This window comes from Thrips palmi, unplaced genomic scaffold (genome assembly GCF_012932325.1).
Source record: "Thrips palmi isolate BJ-2018 unplaced genomic scaffold, TpBJ-2018v1 HiC_scaffold_18, whole genome shotgun sequence".
Lineage (NCBI taxonomy): Eukaryota > Metazoa > Arthropoda > Insecta > Thysanoptera > Thripidae > Thrips > Thrips palmi.
In genome coordinates this window covers 3,378,524-3,398,631 of record NW_023144627.1, presented here as the reverse complement: position 1 = coordinate 3,398,631, position 20,108 = coordinate 3,378,524, and the positions used below count along the sequence as shown (strand labels likewise).

Below are 20,108 nucleotides of genomic sequence, written 5' to 3'. Positions count from 1 at the left end.
TTAATGAAAGCCAAAAAGTCACAAAATTTAGCATACACGATCAAAATTGAATATTCCAAATTCATCGAAGAAGTGAAGAAGGCAAAGGCGATAAGGGCGGTTAGGGATAAGCCGTGCCACGGTGGCCCAACGCTCCCTAGCACAACGTCGCCTAGCAAGATTTGGCGGTGTGGAGGTGAATTGGTGTGGAGAAGGCTTATCGCGGCCATGAAACCCGACCAAAACCAGATGCTGTTCTTCGTGCCTGTAGAAGAACTCCACAGCGTTCTCCAGGATGCCCACATGGGCAGGGGCTGAATGTTCGTGCCTGAGGTGCGAGGTTACGCGCTTTAAATTATGGAAGCTAGGCGGCTGTTTTTTTTGTTTCTTTTTTTTTTTAAAAAACGCTTTGCGCATATGGTAAGAACTCGGAATAGAGAATGCATTTGGCGAATTGCCTTTCTCGGAACTTCGTTCTTCACCCACAATACTACTGTTCGCAGCAAAACAAAAATATTTCAAAAACTCAAGAAATTGTTTGGCCGCGCCCTCTCGATGTAGAGGCTGTCTCCGTTGCGTGGTGTTACATTGAGGGGAGGGGATTTGGGCAGGCCACTTGGCCTAAACCACTCTAAATTTGCTCTATTGATCTGTGCAAAGCGTTTTACTAACACCAGCCGTTTTCGTGATGTCGAAAAAGAGCGTCACCGCTGCTCCTCGCTCGAGCAAGGTTTCACTCACGCGCTTCTTCCACTACAATTGGCCCCAGACGGATAAGTACCTGTCAAAGTGGGCCTCGATCCGCCTCACTATGCAGTTCTGTGATGAGTTTGGCGAAAGTGTGTGGACTTGTTACATCAGGCTTGGTTCCAGGGCTTCAACGAACACACCATATCACTGCACGTGGCATTGCTGCGATCGTGTCAGCTCATGAACGCCCTATTTGGTTTGCTTCTTCCATTTTACCTGATGGTAAGTGACGAAGACCGCCCCAGGCGGTTTCAGGTGGGAAAAATCTCCGGCAGGCTTCCTGCAGGTGCTGGTTGCAACAGCCAAGCCAGCGAGCAAGGTCGGGGGCAAACAACTTGTATTTTTGTGTATACTTCCCTTGAAATAACATTGAAATGTGTAACGACTTTTGAAATAAAAATGAAATAACGTGAATTTGAAATAACGGTGTACAAATTTTTGCAAAGATGTTTGCCCCTCGAGCAAGGTGCAGCGGTTACGCGCTTCTTTGAACTTATAGAAACTTGGCCGGTCTTTGCAAATGCTTACACTCTGATTGCAAGAAAGTGACTTGTTGAAACGAATGTGACGAAATTTCTCTTTCGTTCGAGCATTGTGTCACATTCGTTTGTGTTAAGAGGTCTCAGTTCCGAAATCGTGACGGTAAAATTGAACTCTGTACACTCTCAGACTCGTTTTAACTTTTTTCTCTCCATTATTGACATTTTGTCCTTTGCTTACGTAGTTTTTTAAGCAGCAATAATATGTAGTATTTCCTTTGTAACCACTCTGCAAACTGAAATGTGTGCATGGCACGCTCTATTTGGAGCATGCCAAGAAGCACGCTTTAAATTGGAGCGTGCTTGGCAGGCACACTCTATTTTAAAGCGTGCTTAGCAAGCTCACTCTAAACTACAGCATGGACGGGGACGGGACGGCAACCACTAAATATGTACTAATGTAAAGTTTCCATTTTATACTTTAGGGAAGCAACATTTTAAGTCTTGTTAGTGCTGAGATGTGTTTTACGTCAACAAAGCTTCTCCGCTGTTTTCACAACTATTGATGTATAAAATGAAAACTTGAAATGTTGCTTCCCTAAAGTATAAAATGGAAACCTTGCATTAGTACATATGTATTAAATAATTAAAAAATAAAAGCCATTACGAGGATTCAGGAGTGTGGTTGCCGTCCCGTCCATGCTGTAGTTTAGAGTGAGCTTGCTAAGCACGCTTTAAAATAGAATTTGCCTGGCAGGCACGCTTTAATTTAGAGCGTGCCTGGTAAGCACACTCTAATTTAAAGCGTGCCTGCCAAGCACGCTCCAATTTAAAGCGTGCTTCTTGGCATGCTCCAATTTAAAGCGTGCTTCTTGGCATGCTCCAAATAGAGTGTGCCATGCACACATTTCAGTTTGCAGAGCATGTACAATGTTGTTCACTATAAAGACTAAATTGTCATCAATTATTGAATTTTTGTTAAGTCAATTGCGTATTGACTCTTTGTCAATAGAAGTCAATTGCGTATTGACTCTTTGTCAATAGAAGTCAATTGCGTATTGACTCATTGTCAGTAGAAGTCAATTGCGTATTGACTCTTTGTCAATAGAAGTCAATTGCGTATTGACTCTTTGTCAATAGCAGTCAATTGCGTATTGACACTTTGTCAATAACAAATTGACTTTATGTCAATATAACGAAGAAAATCCTACATAATAATTGAGGAAATAGCACTTTTTATTGCTGTGTAAAATACTCTTTAACAAAGGACAAAAAGTCAATAACAGTCCGAGAGTGTAAAATATCCGTAAACAAAAAAAGCAATACGGGAATCGAGTGTTTGAAAAGGGCATGAGTATCCGGGTGGCCGTACATGCCCGTAGATGAGCGTGTCTCTGTCGCTGCTCTGCACCGTGGCCTTGGTGCAGTCCGGCCGAGGCGCGGACAGCTTCGCCGTGCGTTCCTTCTCGCTGCTCTTTGTCTTCTTCGTGACCATGTGCGTGGCCGGGCAACGCGTCGAAGACGCCAGCCAAGGCATTGGTACGGCCATCTACAACGTAAGTCCCAATCTGACGACGGTGACGTAGCTCCCAAAATAAAGACAATTCAACGTCAATTTTTTAAAGTTTTAAGGGAGTTGTACACACTGCAAACCTAACTGTTAACTAAGTACACACTTACAAATGCGTGCTTGGAAGTACCCACTTACAAACGCATGCTTGGCCAAGTACACACTTACAAATGCATGCTTGCAAGTATACACTTACAAACGCATGCTTGACGCATGGAGTTATACGGCGTCAAGCATGCGTTTGTAAGTGTGTACTTGCAAGCGTGCATTTGTAAGTGTGTACTTGGCCCAGCATGCATTTGTAAGTGTGTACTTGCAAGCATGCATTTGTAAGTGTGTACTTAGTAGACAGTTAGGTTGGTAGTGCACTACACTGAAATCGAAAGTGTGATCTGAGGTTACCACATTTGGCTGTGGTGAGACCTAAAGTGTGGTTACCGCATTCTACCCCACGTACAAATGTGGTAAGAATTACACCCCTTCAAACAAGTGGTGTACAAGTCCTTCGAAGTGTGGTACAGACTACAGATGATGTGTGGTAGGCGCAAAACTGTGGTTGCCCAAATTTACTACACGTGGAAATGCGATCAATACCCGTTAAAATCAGTGGTCAGCGAAGTACCACATAAAATTCATGGTGAATACCACAGCAAATATGTGGTCCGTCCTCTATACCTCATAAAAATGTCGTCTTGACCACGCAATACATGAGGTAATGGCTAAATTATGGGCTCGTACACCACTTTTCTGAAGGGACATAGTTTTTACCACATATGCACGTGGGGTCAGGCGCGGTGGGGGGGGGGCAATGGTTTTTTTGCCCCCCCCCTCCATAACCTCTATATAGCCGCCTGAAAGGTAGGCAAAAAATGCTACTTTGCCCCTTTAAGTGGGCAAAAAGTGCGACTTCCCCCCCCCCCCAATAGGCCGCCACTGCGTGGGGTAGAATGCGGTAACCACAAATTTTGCGACCTGCCATCGTCCTACGATAGTTCATCTGTTTCGGTCCTCGTGAATTGTTTACAACAGCGGGAACTTGGTACTGTGCAGGGACCGTGGCTGGAGGAAGACGTCCGAACGCGCCGATCCAGGTTCTTGTCGATGGCGCTGTGTTCCCGCCCCGCATGCTTCAAGCTGCCGGGGGTGGGCGCCATGAATCACCCTCTTTGCCTAGACGGCCTGCGGTCCTGGTTCCAGTTTTTTCAAGTTCTCCTCAATCTCAAAACGAAGTAATGTTGAAATAAAGAAAATGATTCAACATGAAACATGATGAACCTCAGAACAGATGACTAGGGTGGGTGGTTTCTACTTAATCATACGTGCACCTCAGCAGAAGGAGAGATTTGTTCTGGCGTCAATCGGTTATAGAGCTATTCACTACAAGGTAAGTAATCACCGTCGATATGCTGCGACAATCCCTGCCTGACGTTTGCCCCCACTTTGCCAGGCGCGGACCCAGAGGGCGGTGGGGGTGACACTGTAAAAAATTCCGTACTTTTGTACGGAAATGGTACAGAAAACTATAGTACGGAGGTACGGAACGTTCCGTGGTACATGATATTCCGTACTCCACTCCTATGGTAACAGTAAATCCCGTACAAAGTACAGTAGATCCTGTAAAAAAGTACAGTAAATCCTGTACTCTGAACTACAAAGACAGCTTTACTAATCACTACAGGATTTACTGTGATTTTTTCCCTACAGTGTACCAGCGCTGGATGAGACCTCCAGCCTGGTTTTCCTCCTCATCCTCACCTTCTGATTCTCTTGTTACCTGCGGCTGTGATGAAGAAGCTAGTCAAAAGGGCAGTGGCTTATCTGCAGTTCCTTTCTGCAGTTCTTTACTGCATTTAAAGTGCCATCAACTCTGTAGCCTAATGCCGGTGGCGGCCTAAACTTTCGTTTGTTCTCTACAGGGTGAGTTTCCTCAATGTGTCAATAATTTGCAAGCAGTTTGGGCATCCCTGGGGGACCATTTTTCACCAATGAACTAGTGGGCGCAAACGTTTAGGTACGGAGATAATTGGTGTTTTGAATTTGGATTTTGCGCCTACGAGGTAGGCACCCGGTGCCACTGAGGGTGGCAGGACCTGTCGAGGGGGTGTCGCGGGACTAGCAGTACTCGCGGGAGTGCCACTGACCTCGCGGAAGTATCCGAGCAATCCCGCCACCCTCGCAAAGACAGCCGTGAGATCCACTGTAACGGGGGCACCATGACAGCCTCTTCAGACCCGGGACAACCCCTCCCAAAAGACATTTGCAAGGTCCGCCGCACCCCTACGAGACTCGAAGCACCCCTCCTAGACCCGCGACACCCCCACGTGAGGTCCTGCGCCCATCAGTGGCAGCGGGTGCCTACCTCGCAGGCGCGAAGGCCAATTACAAAACACCAATTATCTCCGTACCTAGACGTTTGCGCCCACTAGTTCATTGGTAGAAAATGATCCCCTTGGGGTGCCCAAACTACCTACAAATTATTGACACATTGAGAAAACTCACCCTGTATACGATGTTTCAATAAACTCCTGCCATACAAGTTTGAGCGATAAATTTATTATCTCTATATCTCTGTACAGTTCACACCATGGGTTCAGACAGTTGTACTATATCGTCTTCAGGGTCTCATTGAGCCACGAACTGTACAAGTGCACGTCCGTGAAGGCTGAGTACGTGAGTTGGCCGGGGATCCCCACCGAAACCACTCCCATTAGGAACCATCGGCCATCATGCGGGAAAGCAAGGCCGCCTCCGCTGTCCCCTGGGGCAACTGAAGAACCTTCTCGGCAGAAACAAACAGGGATCTTAGATCACGCCACTCACTGCAAAGCCAGTGGTAAGTTTACTTGCCACAAATTTGGCAAGCCGTTTTGAATGCCAAAATTTGGCAGGCAATGGTCGGAAATCTTCACAAGCTTGCCAAGTTTTGGCAAGCTAGGGGGTATTTCCAGGCTAAGCTTGCCAAATTTTGGCATGCTGGGGAGTATTTCCAGGTCAAGCTTGCCAATTTTTGGCGTTCAAAACAGCTTGCCAAATTTGTGGCAAGTAAACTTATGACCGGCTTTGCAGTGTTAGTGCTTATTATGCTCAGGACGTGCAGACACCACACTTTAGCAATTGTGCGTAGCCGTTTAGGAGATACCGAAACATCTTCAATTACTACGGGCACGCGCCGTTTAGTTTGAGCGCGCAGTGTGGCTGAGCGATGCCATTGAACCCTGCGAGCCTGCTGAAGGATTGGCAATCATAACAAGGTAGGTTTACGCCAGACCGCGTCTTGTCGTAACAGGCTTCGCGATGTCTCGCTCTGCAACGGCCCCTCTCCTCGTTCTCTTCACAAGTATTTTTTTAGCCTAGAAAGCAACACTCTTAAAAGCCTACGAAGCATTTGCTTCATAACTACAAAGAAAATGAAGGCATTGTAGAATTGCTTCGTATTACGAAGAAATGCTTCGTATTACGAAGGATTTTGCTTCATAATACGAAGCATTTCTTCGTAGATTTTACAATGCCTTCAATTTCTTCGTATTACGAAGCGACCCTTCGTAGATTCTTACTGTGAATACGCACCATTTTCCTGCATTTTTCTTTGATTTTAGAAAATCACGTGACTTTGGAGGAGGGAGGGGGTCTGGCAAAAGTCACGCAAAGTCACATGGGGGGGGGGGTCAAAAAGTGGCCCATTTTAGGTCACGTGGTATGTGCACGAGCCGAGCCCTTACCACCAACATTTCCAGCGCAGAACTTGTCGTGGGTGAGGAACGGTAGGAAGGTGGGCGGCACGGCCTCGGCGCACTTCTCGAAAGGGATGAAGGGCAGCTGGGCGGACTGCAAGACGGGGCTGGGCGACGTGTCTTCGGTACGGCCCCACCCCACCACCTGCATTAAGCGAAAAATGGTGAATTCTAACTCGTACTGCATACACACAAACACAACAGGAACTAGTCAGTTTGTAAGTCTTTCGCCACACACATGACTGAAAGGAGCAATACACCACCGCCACCAACCGGAAAGTGACTCGTGCCCTGAACATCAACTAATCGTGAGTGTAAAATTTTTGCAAGATGAGTTTTGAGTAGTTGTTTTATTGGACTCTAGAAAGGTGTTTCGATAGAAATCTGTAGCGGGAAAGTAGATGTAATTGCCAGTTTGTACGTAGCCTCACACAATTTTCTGCAATTGTTCACTAGCGTAAGCACGCACTGTATCAATCTTACTATCTTCACGCTCATCTCAGGAACGTGACATCACGTTGAAATGAATGTGACAAACTGTCACGTTCATTTGAACATTGTGTCACGTTCGTTTGGACGTGAATCAGCCATAAATAAGCTCATCCACGTAGTCACATTCATTGCAACGTGATGTCACGTTCCTGGGATGAGAGTGATTCCAACCGATCTCACTGTGATAATTTCTTGAAAACAAGATGTATGTCTCAGGACAGATCGGAGGTTGATCGGCGTTTGCACTTCAATCCCATTCGAAGAATCCTCTTGCCTTCTTCGGTCATATTTTAAAAGACATTACATCTCATACCATTTCAGACTTTTCAACCGTGAGCCAAACGACCTGAACCCACCTTGCCGACGCTGTTCTCGGAAGGCCTCGGCACAGCACTGCCGCCCCAGTCCACGCAAATGGGCACAACGTAGGCGTTGAAGACGATGGGGGACTGCAGCACCACGAGGCCGATGTCGTCGGCGAAGTTGCGACCGAAGCCACGGAAGCGTGGATGCGGGATCAGCCGCGACACCTGCGTGAGAACAAGGTTCGGGAAGTCTCATTCGTTTCAACAGGATGAGTCCCTGTCCTGGAATCAGAATGCACGAAATTGTCCCCCTGAAAGAAAATGTACTTCAAGGATGAGGGGAGACCGACAGAGACGGAAGTTAAGAAGAAATCAAGCAAATCAAGAACAATGATATGCGAGAATCGTTGGAGTCTGCGTCGCCGTTCACTGAAAAACGCCTCCGCACCAGATGTGTGCATATCCATCCGCCGAGCATCCGTTCCATCCCAAACCTCAAGGGGTGGGGGGCTAGGCTGTCCAGGTGAAGTCTCGAACGCAGAGGTAGACGACCCGCCCGCGGCCACGGCTGCGGATGGAACGGATGCCGAACGGATGGATATGCACGCCTCTGCTCCGCACACAGCGGGTTGTCAACGTGTTGTAATAAATGTTGTAATAAATGTGAAACTTAACGCGTGAAATTACGCGTCAACCAGGCCCGTAACGTCAACGTGTTAACATCATGGGTTTCAGCAAAAGTTAAACGCCTTGTCGCGTTACGCGTAACGTCTAACTCCGTGAAGTTAACAGTGCCCTCATGTCCCACTGCCCTCATCCAGTTGATTCATATTATTCAACTTGCCCGGAGGACAGCGAAAGAGACTCACGTTTCGTTGCTGAGATCCGGTGGTTGTCTGCGACAGGTCCCTGAAAGGACTGCCGACGGACACTTTGAGGTCGCTCGGGTCGAACTGTTTGCCACTTTTAAAGAGACAATGCGCGGCTGTCGGAAAAAAACAAAAAAATACCACATAAATTTTCTTAAGTTACCACATAATGAAACGGCAACATCAATCCAGAGCCCATAGAAAGAGATTTTAAAACTAATATTTCTTCTTTGTTTCGTTTTAACCTTACTAAGTTTGCATTTGTAAGTGTGCCGAACTCTGCGGACTAAGGGCCCCTAGTGTTGCCCATCAACCTCACGAAGTAACAGTGCGAGGCTCATGCTTGACAGAGCCGTTCGTTGAGCGTCCATCCTTAAACCTTAAAACTTGGCCAAGAATGCGTCTGTGTGTACACTGAGCAAACACCGAGAGTGTGAGAGTCTTTATCAATACCGTATTTTGGGCGAGGTATTCTTTATCAGCCACATTTGGGTGAGCATTTATCACCTAACTTTGGGTGATGGGTTTATCAGTTAACTATACATAGTTGAACAGTATTTTCACCTGAATTTGTGCGAGAAAACCTTCATCACCCAACTTTTGGACGATGAAGAACTCACCTTTGTGTTTTAAGTACAAGGGGCCAGTAAGATTTAATCTTCAAGGACCACTGATACTGGTGGCCTGGTGGCCAACGAATGTGACGTCATATTCGTTGCGGTGTGAATTTTATCAAGTTCGTTTGAACGTGACTCGACCGACTCGGCCGTTCAAGTGGTGTCACATTCGTTTGAACGTGAATCAACATTCAAACGAATGTGACGTCATATTCAAACGAACCCTGACAAAATTCACATTCGAACGAATATGACGTCACATTCGTAGGCTACCAGTGACCAAGGTTCCCGTTTCAGCTTACCTGTGAGGACGACCCGAGGCAGCACCAGTGACCCTCCACACACTTGCACTGAGTCCAGGTACAGCCCCGCGTGCCACGGGAACTCGCTCACCGATGCATTCTCGCCCTTGATGATGAACGCCTGGCCGCTAGCTGACGCGAAGCCGCAATCAGAAACTGTGGGCCCCACCAAAAGTTCACTGTAAATTTCTTACGGTGAAAGGCTGCACCAACATATTATGGTGGAGATTTTCTCTATGATACCGACGAAATTCGTCAAAATATCCATAAGGTACAGTGAATTCTCAATGGTATGTTATGTAGTCAGCTGCACCACCATAATAAGGAACATTTTCACCATAATATGGAGAATCTTCCCTGTAGAACATTTAGAGTGTTGTCTCATCTATCTATGCTGCCAGCGAGGTACTGCTAATCCAAGTCCAGGATTTAGTGACCATCCGTTCACCACTGTGATTAAAATGGATTGTACACATCAAATCATCCGTGGTGAATCCTGACCCTTATGAAAACTGTAGTGTGTACCACATTTCACATTAGCATGAGGGCCTCGACCCCGACGCAACGTGTGGAGTAATCCTATTTAAGAAATGATTCTATGAAATGAAGGTGGGAAACAAGCCCACAAAATATCAGCACGATCGGATGGGGTCATGGCGAAATATTTCTTTTCTTAAAATGGGATTACTCATGATAAGTAACTTCACCGCACTTAAACTGTGGTGAATTACAAATGCATGTTTGCAAGTACACTTACAAAAGCATGCTTGACGCTGTATAACTCCATGCGTTTGTAAGTGTGTACTTGCATGCATTTGTAAGCAGGGATCCTTAACTTAACTTTTAACTAACACTGCTTTCATAACGTGACATAAGACAATGTTCGCTAAAGGTTAAGGGTACGGACTTATGAAAGTACTTGCAAAAGTGTATCCGCACAAATTTGAGACATAAAAAAATAACCTACCCTTTTGAAAAGATGTTAGAAGTTAAGGGTAATAACTTTAACTCTTATCATAACGTTATGATGCCCTTATGAGGTAAGTTAAGGATCCCTGTTGTAAGTGTGTACTAAGTAGACAGGTTTATAGTGGATGGATTTGGGTTGAAAATACCCCATTTTGAATGTCAGTGACTTAATGGTTATGCCCCCAAATAGTGACTGCTTCTCGGAAAAAGGCATCGAGAAGTCAATCGATAAAGAACGTACCCAAGGGGCGCAGCACTACCCCCACGGAAGTGGGGCTCGAGCCCTTGAGTTTTTCGCGCAGCGCCAAGAAGGCCAGACCCTCTAACCACCAACGAGTGTTGACGACGTCCACACGCTGGTCCTGGAGCTGCACGGCGTAAACGCCACCGTGGTCCTTATTATGCCTGAGAGGGAGAAACGCGGAGAAGGGGAATTGATAAAGGGAGAAAACGTGACATGTACACTCCGCCGCCTGCTGTTTTTGACAATGAGGTATTTCGACTGAAGAAGAAGGAAAAGAAATTGCAAGATGGCCGCCGCTAGAACATAACAAACCCTCACTTGTTTTCTGCTCGGGAGCTTCTGCGCATGCGCAGAGCAGAAAACATAGGAAAACAAGAGAGGGTTTGTTATGTTCTAGCGGCGGCCATCTTGCAATTTCCTTTTCTTCTTCTTTCGGTCGAAATGCCTTATTGGTGGAATAGAGCTGTACCATCTCTAGCACTGTGAGAAGCAAACATGAGGGTTTGACAGTTCTGGGTGGTGGCGTTTGTATCATCAAAAATAGCTTGCAAAACTGACAATATCGTTCGGCAGCAGATAGTCAAGAGATCAATGATATGAACCCAGCCTTTCTTTGGTACGTACCTTTCAATACAGTCCCCCGTAGAGAGTACTAACGTGGCGTTAACTACCCACCCCTTGCACCCACTTGAGCCGTCTCTCAGGTTGAGTACTACGTCGGGCTCTTCATCCGAAGAGCCTAACTTCTCTGAAAAGAAAAAAAAAACGCATAATGAAACCTACTATAATGCCTTGGAACGAACATGACAGCAGCTGTGGTGGGCGACAACAGTTCACCTGAAAAGTACCACCAAAATTAGCATTTTGTCGTGACTGCGATGAGTTCGTATTCCTTGTCACTATTTTTCTCTTATTGTGACAATTTTCGGCGTCCTTCGTTAGGCGTTCTACATTGAAGTACGTAAAGGACTTCCCTTCCGTTCAACATGGGGTTAGAATTTCAAAATTTCACAGCTTCTATGTTACTATAATCGCGGAGATCATTAGGATAGAGCGGAAAAAATTGTGCGTTGAAGTTCGTACGTTACGGTAGTTTTTTGCAACCATGGTATGGATGGACTTTGGGTTGTAATATAAATATTTTGATCATTTTACCAAATTTTTGGAATTTGAAACTTACAAACAATTGATTTCTATGTAACTTTATTAATGACGGACACAAACATTCATGTTACGGACAAAATAATGCCTCGAAGGAACAAAATTCTATCATTTTTAACACTTTTATTCAACCAATGAGGCGTCATTTTCGTTAGCGTGTGAACTTTGTGTCGTTCGTTTATTAAATGTGACGTCACATTCGATATAACATGGGACAACAGGACAAGGCGAGCGCAAATCACATGTTGCCTTTCAACCCAGAAAAAAGGTGTAAGGCTCTAACTTAATTTTGCTCAGTTTGCCTTATTTCAAGACCAACCCAGCTTGAATCTAGACATCTTTTTGTGTGAATAGTAAGAATGTTTCAGCGTACAGTGTGTAGGACATACCTAGGGCGCGCTCCACTAATGTCAGGGATATGGAGCTTCCTGAGCCCTTGAGTTTTTCGTGCAGCCACAAGAAGGCCAAGCCCTCTTTCCACCAACGGGTGTTGGCAACAGCCACACGCTGGTTTCGCAGCTCCACTGCCTGGACACCCTGGTGATCCTTATTGGCCCTGTCAATGAGAGAATATACCAATTTTATGTCGAAAAGGCGAAAGAAACGTTGACACACTGTGAGAAAAAGGTACAGAATAAGTAAGGAACATGTCTGGTCAATAATTTATTTGCCTGGAACTTCCGTACTTTTTTCCGTACCCGTTTACATGGCTTCATAATATGGAGCAAGTACGGACGTTCCGTACTTTTCTCCTTACTACATTTTTCTGTACCATTTCCGTAGAAAAGAACGGAAGTTTTTACAGTGCAGCTTTGACCAGCCCAGTGTCCAGAGTCTTTCCGAGCTGTTCCAAATGACATGAAACCTAAGTCTGCACACGTACTGAAGCACTGCTACGCCACCTCACATTTATGTGGTGAGAATCGAAATTCTCATCTCTTGAAAGGTGAGAATCATTATTATCATCATGGATTGGTGAGAACGTTTTCCTACATTATATGAGGTGGTAGAACAAATACCAAAATTAGGAAAGAATTGTTGTGTCTCACCGCAAAACGTACCTCACAATGCAGGGTCCGACTGAAACCACCAACGTGGCGTTTAGTCTCCATCCTTTACAACCATCTGTGCCGTCTCTTAGCTTAAGCACCACTTCTGGCTCGTCTGAAATAAGGCACAACATTAAATGTAAAGAGCTCTACAAATCTTCAAAAGAGGGAACTTTCACGAGGACACCGACTATCGGCGTGACTTCGTGCCGCTGCTGAGGCGTGAATAATGTATCACGCCAATAAACAGCATGACACAAAAGTCACGCCTAAAATCGGCGTGACTCAAAGATTCACGCCAATTTTTGGTGCGAATTCTTGTCATGCCGCTTTTTGGCATGACTTTTCTCTTAAAACGCATTGCCATTCTCGCCAAGTGACAGCGTGAATCACATGTCACGCCGTTTACTGGCGTAAATTTCGTGTCATGCCAATTCTTGGCGCCATAATTTGGCTGTGTGTCCGACCATTACGTTTTCAGTGGAGAGCACAATCATAATAAGGTCAACTTCTCCTCATCACGACCCATTCCCAATGGGTCTCAACCCGTTCCAAATGGGTCTCAACCCATTTCGAATGGGTTGCAACCCGTCTAAGTGGGTTGCAACCCGTCTAAGTGGGTTATAACCCATTGCCGGATGGGTTTTGTCTGCTATAGACCTTTCGGGGCTAAGCTTCTTGTGCAATAACCGAATCTTTGCGCCGCCACACTGTAAGACCCAACCTATTTGCAGCGAAAAGGCATTAAACTCGTTGTTGTTGATACTCCAGTAGAAACCGATTTCAATTCCGTTTCGCCACAAGAGCTGGATCTTAAAGTGTGGCGGCGCAAAGATCCGAGTATACTGAACAAGTTGCTTAGCCCGGAAAGGTCTATTGGAGACCAGCCACAGTGTGGACCATTCCTGGACCACGTTTTCCTGCAAGGCGAGGCCCATTCGATGTCCACGCTGCCTTGGATTAGCAGTCTGTGTTCCCAAACCACACTCCACACAGTGGGCCAAAACTCTAGACGCGTTTTTAGGTTCAGAGTCACCAAACAGCACTCGAACCGAGCGTGTGACCCCACAAATGGATTCCTCGTTCGGAGAGCAATCCATTGGTGGGGTCACACGTTCAGTTCGAGTCCTGTATAGCGACTCTGGAGCTCAAAACGCGTCCGGGGTTTTGACCACCTCCACCGGTCTTCTGGCCCACTGTGCTCCACTTGCCTGGGTACGGGGCGTCGAAGGTCGGCGTGGGGACGCTCCGACTGGTGACGCCCGTCAGGACGCACGCCAGGAGGCACAGCCACAGGCAGCGCGGCCGCGGACTGGCCACCTCGACCGGCAGCATCTCGGCGCCGACTGACGCGGGAAAACCGGCTGCCAGTCACCTCTCGGAGCAGCGCGTGTTTGCATCCGAACGGTGACGCACAGTGGGCCAGAAGGCGGATGGAGGCGGTCAAAACTCTGGACTGGGTTTTTAGCTCCAGAGTCGCTAAATGGGACTCGAACCGAACGTGGAGGGGTCCTATTCAAAAGATCTTATCTGCGCGTTCCTCTCAAGACAATCTTTGAACGCAGGCGAATTTCACTCAGTTTGACCATTTGGGATGGGTACGAGAGTAAGCGGAATATATTTCTGCATGCACTGTTGTTTTCTTTGATCTTTCATCCTCACAGTTCAGGGAATTTAATCACAGATTATATTGATTTGTAGGTGTATCAAATGATCAAACTGAGTGAACTTTGCCTGCGTTTAAGATAAGATTGTCTTGAGGGGAACGCGCAGATAAGATCTTTTGAATAGGACCCCTCGACGTTCGGTTCGAGTCCCATTTAGCGACTCTGGAGCTCCAAAGGCGTCCGGAGTTTTGGCCGCCTCCACCGGTCTTCTGGCCCACTGCGTGACGCTCTCCGAGAGGATAAACAACATTCAAAGACGTAGAGCCTCATAATTGGGAAGTGAAGTGAGAACGAACCAGAACGAACCTATGATCGCTAAAGCGAAACTAATAGACCATTCTAGTCGTGGCCAAGTGAAGACCAGGAAGAATCACAAAAGACTCATATAGGGAATTCAAAGTGCCTATATTCACTGCAAATAAGGGAAGGTGGGGTACCATGTGACACGGCCACCATGTGACTTTGGCTTTTTCTCCCAAACGGCTTGCTATCCAACAGCGGTAAGAAGACTCAAAGGAAGGTATCATGAAGGAGAATCGACGTGCAATAGGTTGTGAATCTCCTTCGAAAAGGACGGGAATGGTAGCGATCAGAATTGGAAATAGTCTTAAAATAGCTCATTGGAAACTTTTTCTATTTCCCGCCGCGTCCGCTTTTTACCTTTAAAATACATTTTAAGGACATATGCTCTGCAAGATGTTCTTCTTTGATGTTTTAAGCGCAAAATAAGCTTTGGCTCGATTCTCTACGGCATAAACTTTGAGAGTTATTGCTGTTTCCCCTAAAACTGTTGATCTGGGCACCATGTGACACTACTGTCATTCGCTATGGGATTCCACGATTCACTCAGTTGAATGTGTTCAGCCCATGACATTTGTACACTAATAACTGAAACCTTCATTGCTCGGGAACCAAAGATGATAAATTGATAAACTCAACGGAAATAAAAAGGTGAAAGACTTCTTCATTCATACTTTGCGTACAGATACGCTGAATAGGATTAAACCCTGACAAAAAGCCACTGTCACATATGGTGCACTAAGGCTGTCACATAGTGTACCACGTGGGGTACGAAGTGACACTTTGACTTGGCCCATTCAACTCGGGATAACTCAGCAACCAAAACAGATAAATTAGAAATCTCAACAGAAATTTTAAGGTGAAGAATCATTTTGTTCACATGACTACTTATGGATGCAATGTGATTGGTAGTATTGGGTTGACGGGCACTTAACAAAAACCGTCACATGGTACCCCACCTTCCCTTATGTTGTATTTGCAATAAAATATTCTCATCAACTTCTACCAAGCAAGGAGTCTTAAATATTCGAAGTAAAAGTGCTTAAAAGTTGTTTTTTGTGATTCTTCTTGTTCTTCACTCGGCCACGACTAGAATGGTGTATTAAAGTGGACATGACACGGAAGTTACATCGTCAAACAGCGATAATGCCCCTTTTCCTGCACAAAATCAAACTTGAGTACAGCACAAAATGGCCCGGCTGACCGAAGTCGATATGGCAGTTAGTCACGGACGTTCATCTGTAACATAACGCCTTTTCCAATTTCGGGGGAAAGATGGTGCCGAGACTAGTCTCCTCATCGAAAAACTGCTCCCGACAATTAAACGCTCTCAGTCGTCGCGGAGTGAAGAACAAAACTAATTAAAGCATCAGGAATCAGCAGCGCGCCACCTAGAAGCCGGTTCTGAGAACTGTCAAAAGCTGCACCCTGGTTGGTCACAAACGCAGGTCCCTACCAAGTTCACAGCAGTGAACCGAGATGAGTTCACGGAACGCTACTTCTTCTTGTAGTCTGAAAAACAAAAGGCACTTAACCTGAAATGGAGTAGGTGGGGACAAAAGTTATAATTAGTTTTTAAAATCCACATGACTTTTGACTTTTTAGCACTAGATCTCTGAAACAAACTGTTTGAAGTTAAAGTTGAACGCTTCAGTGAAAGCTGTTGTCACATTCAACGTAAACCGAAGGTATCTATCTACCTTGGTAAGTCAATGTTGTGTGTTTTAAATCTGTTCCGTGTACTAGCGTATTAAACGGGAAAAAATGGAAATAAAATAGCTAAGTCAGTCTCTTAAATATTTATTTTCACCCTACACTGCGAGAAAAGATCACGGTAAATCCTGTACTGATTACTCCAGACTTCACCGTACTTTTTTTAACAGGCAATGCCGTCGTTTTTTTACAGGCAATACCGTACTTTTTTACAGGAAACGCCGTACTTTTTTTACAGGGAATCCCGTACATTTTCCCCCGGGAATCCCGTACTTTTAATACCTATCAAAAACTGCTATAATTTTGTTCAGTCGATTGACCCTCTTTTTCCAAGTTCCTGATGTACGCAACTGCTGAAGTCGGACTCCTGGACCCCTCTTCCGACCACTCGTTGGAAAGGTCTTGACGAGACCTATTGAAAGGTGCAATAAAATTTTTCAGTCGGTCGACCCCCTTGAGATCCTGATGTGGACACTTCTTGGAAGCGGCCTTTGATGGGACCAGATCTGGTCTTTCCTACGGCATGGACTGTACGGAAGAACGGTAACTACTGTTAAAAGACTACGGAAAATTTTGTAAAACAAGTACGGTAAATACTGTTGACTGTACGGAGGATACTGGTTTTTTAAGTACGGTAAAGTTTGGCAAAAAAATTATCCAGGATTTACCGTCATTTTTTTTCAGAGTGTAAGCCACAACCAAAACCAAATGCTTGCCAAAACCTTGAAGAAAACGGATTAATCTGAAACAATCAAAAATTAAGTAATAACACACCTCTTTGAAAACATGTAATTTAACTAAAAGCAAAACTAATAGGACTGTACCGGTCTTGTTTTCATCCCCTTCGACCTCAGTCACCTGTAACAAACACAAAACAAATTAAACACAAACAAACATTTGCCTAACTGAAAATACAAAATTGAACACCAACTTCAATTTTCATATGAATTGAAGACTAAATAGGGCTTCGAGCCCTCTGAAGAGCTGGTGATGCTTCACTTGAGTCAAACCTGTTATTAGAACTGCTAGAAGAGCTCGAACCCCGCTCATTCATTTCAGATAGTTTCTTCACTTTCCGATAATAGGCCACATCAATAGCTGTAACAAAATTTTCAAATTAACTAAAAGTTCAAACGACAAAACAAAACATTTAGATCACAAATGCTTACATTCACCGAATTTGTGCAGCCTCTCAAAATTGGCCTTTCCCACATTACCATACGAAACAACACTGTAGGGTGTCTTGGCGACATAGGCTGCATTAAATGCTGTTACGGAATCCTCTTTCAATGAATGGAACGACTTCGGAAGATAAGTGATGAACTCCATGTCATCTTCATCAATGATGCGTACTTTCATTCCATCTATCGTCTTCCCTTGATAGCTCGTAGACGTTCTCCCAATAGATTTCACAGGGAGTGCCGTGTCCCTTCCTCAATTCGTATTTCCAATTTCTGTTTCGAAAAATACACTTCTTCGCAGTTGACACTATCTGTCACTGTTAAAAAAAATATGAAAATTCAGACTGATTTCGTCTTACTTGGTGGTCTGAATCGTAAATTCATAAAATGGTACGAATATTAAGACCAACTGTCTGAAAAGTTTGACCTGTTGTCTGAAATTTGAATTTAGACTAGCAAGTCTGAATATTTAGAGCGATGGCTATCAAGTTTTGTACATTGTCGTCCGAAAACTAAATTCATACTTGTGAAATCGAAAAACGAGTGAAAAAACCCCGTCCCCTTTGTACATTTTTCGATTTTCTCAGAACTTTTATCAATACTACTGTTGTATTTCAAATAATATTTACGTTTAGTGTCGTAAAAGCATAGAGAATGTTTCAGAGCTCGGAAATGGACACTTATTGCTCTATCCGCTAGGTGGCGCTAGTGTCGCATGGATGATCTCTTGGAGCTAAAATTGCCACTTGAAGGCGAAATTGCGAATATTTTGTTACAAACTTATTCCAAGTGATTGTCTGAAAGGGCATGAGCGCACCAAAGCAAGATTCAGGTTAATAAGTGCAGTATAAGCTAAATAACAAAGAATACAATTTCACTCTCGCGCATGGCCACGGGTCGGCGCGTGGTTGGGCTAAGGCCGCTCTCCCTCGCATTTCAGCAGTCACCTCTAGCCTCTTCACTTCCTTTGCAAGTAGGAGTCTACTGCCGTGTACCTAATTTTTGAGCCAAGACGATCCGCTGAGCGTCTACGATAAACCGATGGCAAAAGTTTGCCGATTTGTGTTCTACTCTACAGAGTGGCATTTTTTAGTGCGACTGTTCAATGTCTTCGTACAACTTAGTCTGATAAAATAGACCGACTGGTATCATTTTTCATACAGCATGTTGATCTGAAAATTCAGACTAACGTCGTCTGAAACTTTCAGACCGCGAAGTATGAAAGTTTTGGTATGAAAATTCAGACTGAATGTAAGTAAATCGACTTCTTACAAAAAATTATGAATTTTCAGTAAATTTTTTTAACAGTGATTGCTTTTGTCACTATATTCTGTAGCCGTCAGAAAAGAGCTTTTAACAACATAGTGCTATCAAGCAAAGAAAAATACGATTTCTAGAAATCCTAGGAGCCACGAAGTCAAATTTTGGGTTTTTGTGTAAGAGTGTGGAGAAAGAAAAGAAGTTGTGTAAAAGGGATAGGGGGCCCAGCGTCGCGAAGGCTGTTAACGCCTGAACACGGTCTGGCGTACACCTCTCTTAGCCAACACTGCAAAAAAAATCCATCTTAATTTTAAGAAACTAGTTTGTGAAGCAGTTTACAAAGATTTTTTGCTATTAAAAGTAAGAAACTTTCTCCTCTTAAAACTAATGACAAAGTTTTTAAAATTCATAGATTATGGTTTATTAAAATTCATAAACAAATTTGACTAAAGTGGGAGAAAAGAACCTCTATACCGACGTCCGATTTCGAGTATGGATGTCAGAATTCTGAAATGCATCTTACATCGTGTCACATTACAGTGTCGGTTGTCAAAAATTATTCGAGGCACGAAGACCTGATACTTGTATGTCTTCCATCTTCCGACTGTGCCTCAACAGAGGAGGTGCCTGGACCTAACCTAATGGCCGACAGCAGACGCCAGCGAGTGGCAACATGGTTGTGCGTTTTTCTCAACTTCAGTGGAATATTCTGTTAAAAAATTTGAGCTAGCGGCTAGAGAAGACATTTACTAAGGCAACAGATGGTATCATTTGCCAAAAGAAGTTCTTTTAGAAATACAAATAGGAAATTCTTAATCGGGAACGGACACGGCGCTCTAAGCGCCACCTAGCGGCAGGTCTGTGAAACCTGACCTTGAACCCAGCGGCTGACTGTGGGTCATACCGTGTGAGAAGTGGCTTGTCGACAGTTTGCGTGAAGTAATCAAACTAAACCTTCGGTTTACGTTGAATGTGACAGCTATCACTGAACGTTCAATTTTAACCTTAATCAGTTAGTTTCAGAAATCTAGTTATGAAAAGTCATCAGTCATGTGGATTTTAAGAAACCAATTTTTACTTTTGGCAGGCAATCTTAATTTTGACAACCCAGTTCCTAAGTTTTAAAAGTGGTTTTGAAATTTACCAATTATTTATTACTTTTCATTTTAGTTTTGGTAAATGTAATAAAGTATAGCACTTTTCACAAACTTTTCTGAGTTTTCACATCATTTCAAAATGTTATTAAATTTAAGACATTTTCATGTCTTAAATTTCAGAATTTTTTTTGCAGTGCACGTTAGGATATGGACGCCAAAAACACATGTTTTACTAAAAATGCAAATTATCGGTAAGGGAGAGTGGGGTAATTCCGGACGCTTTTTTTCTTTTTGGTCTTTGAGCTTGAATATGCTTCTTGGGTCAAATGTTACTACAGGAGAGTAAAGTATGGACCTTTACCTTCACAATGAT

General features: G+C 44.4%; 2 protein-coding genes across 2 annotated transcripts; one reads left to right on the top strand and one right to left on the bottom strand.

Moving 5' to 3' along the window:
* Window positions 1-875: 875 nt before the first annotated feature.
* Window positions 876-4,011, top strand: LOC117644284. The gene is made up of 3 exons (XM_034383610.1): window positions 876-951; window positions 2,591-2,764; window positions 3,829-4,011. The coding sequence occupies exons 1-3, from the start codon at window positions 910-912 to the stop codon at window positions 4,009-4,011; spliced, it is 399 nt and encodes a 132-aa protein (XP_034239501.1). The 5' UTR covers window positions 876-909.
* Window positions 4,012-5,311: 1,300 nt separating this feature from the next.
* On the bottom strand, window positions 5,312-13,853 carry LOC117644941 (kallikrein-11-like). Its single transcript, XM_034384734.1, has 10 exons — window positions 13,729-13,853; window positions 12,530-12,632; window positions 11,858-12,024; window positions 10,932-11,055; window positions 10,305-10,468; window positions 9,095-9,250; window positions 8,176-8,291; window positions 7,358-7,531; window positions 6,498-6,654; window positions 5,312-5,554 (listed from the first exon to the last, which is right to left on the bottom strand). Exons 1-10 carry the CDS (start codon window positions 13,850-13,852, stop codon window positions 5,382-5,384), a joined length of 1,458 nt encoding a protein of 485 aa, XP_034240625.1. The 5' UTR covers window position 13,853; the 3' UTR covers window positions 5,312-5,381.
* Window positions 13,854-20,108: the final 6,255 nt, after the last annotated feature.

Coding starts and splice junctions, on each gene's coding strand:
- LOC117644284 (XM_034383610.1), top strand. CDS start 910: ATGAACGCCCTATTTGGTTTGCTTCTTCCATTTTACCTGATG. Junction 952..2,590: donor TTCTTCCATTTTACCTGATG/GTAAGTGACGAA, acceptor ACATGCCCGTAG/ATGAGCGTGTCTCTGTCGCT. Junction 2,765..3,828: donor TTGGTACGGCCATCTACAAC/GTAAGTCCCAAT, acceptor GGTACTGTGCAG/GGACCGTGGCTGGAGGAAGA.
- LOC117644941 (XM_034384734.1), bottom strand. CDS start 13,852: ATGCTGCCGGTCGAGGTGGCCAGTCCGCGGCCGCGCTGCCTGTGGCTG. Junction 12,025..12,529: donor GTCGGACCCTGCATTGTGAG/GTACGTTTTGCG, acceptor TCTCATTGACAG/GGCCAATAAGGATCACCAGG. Junction 5,555..6,497: donor CTGCGCTGGAAATGTTGGTG/GTAAGGGCTCGG, acceptor TCTGCCGAGAAG/GTTCTTCAGTTGCCCCAGGG.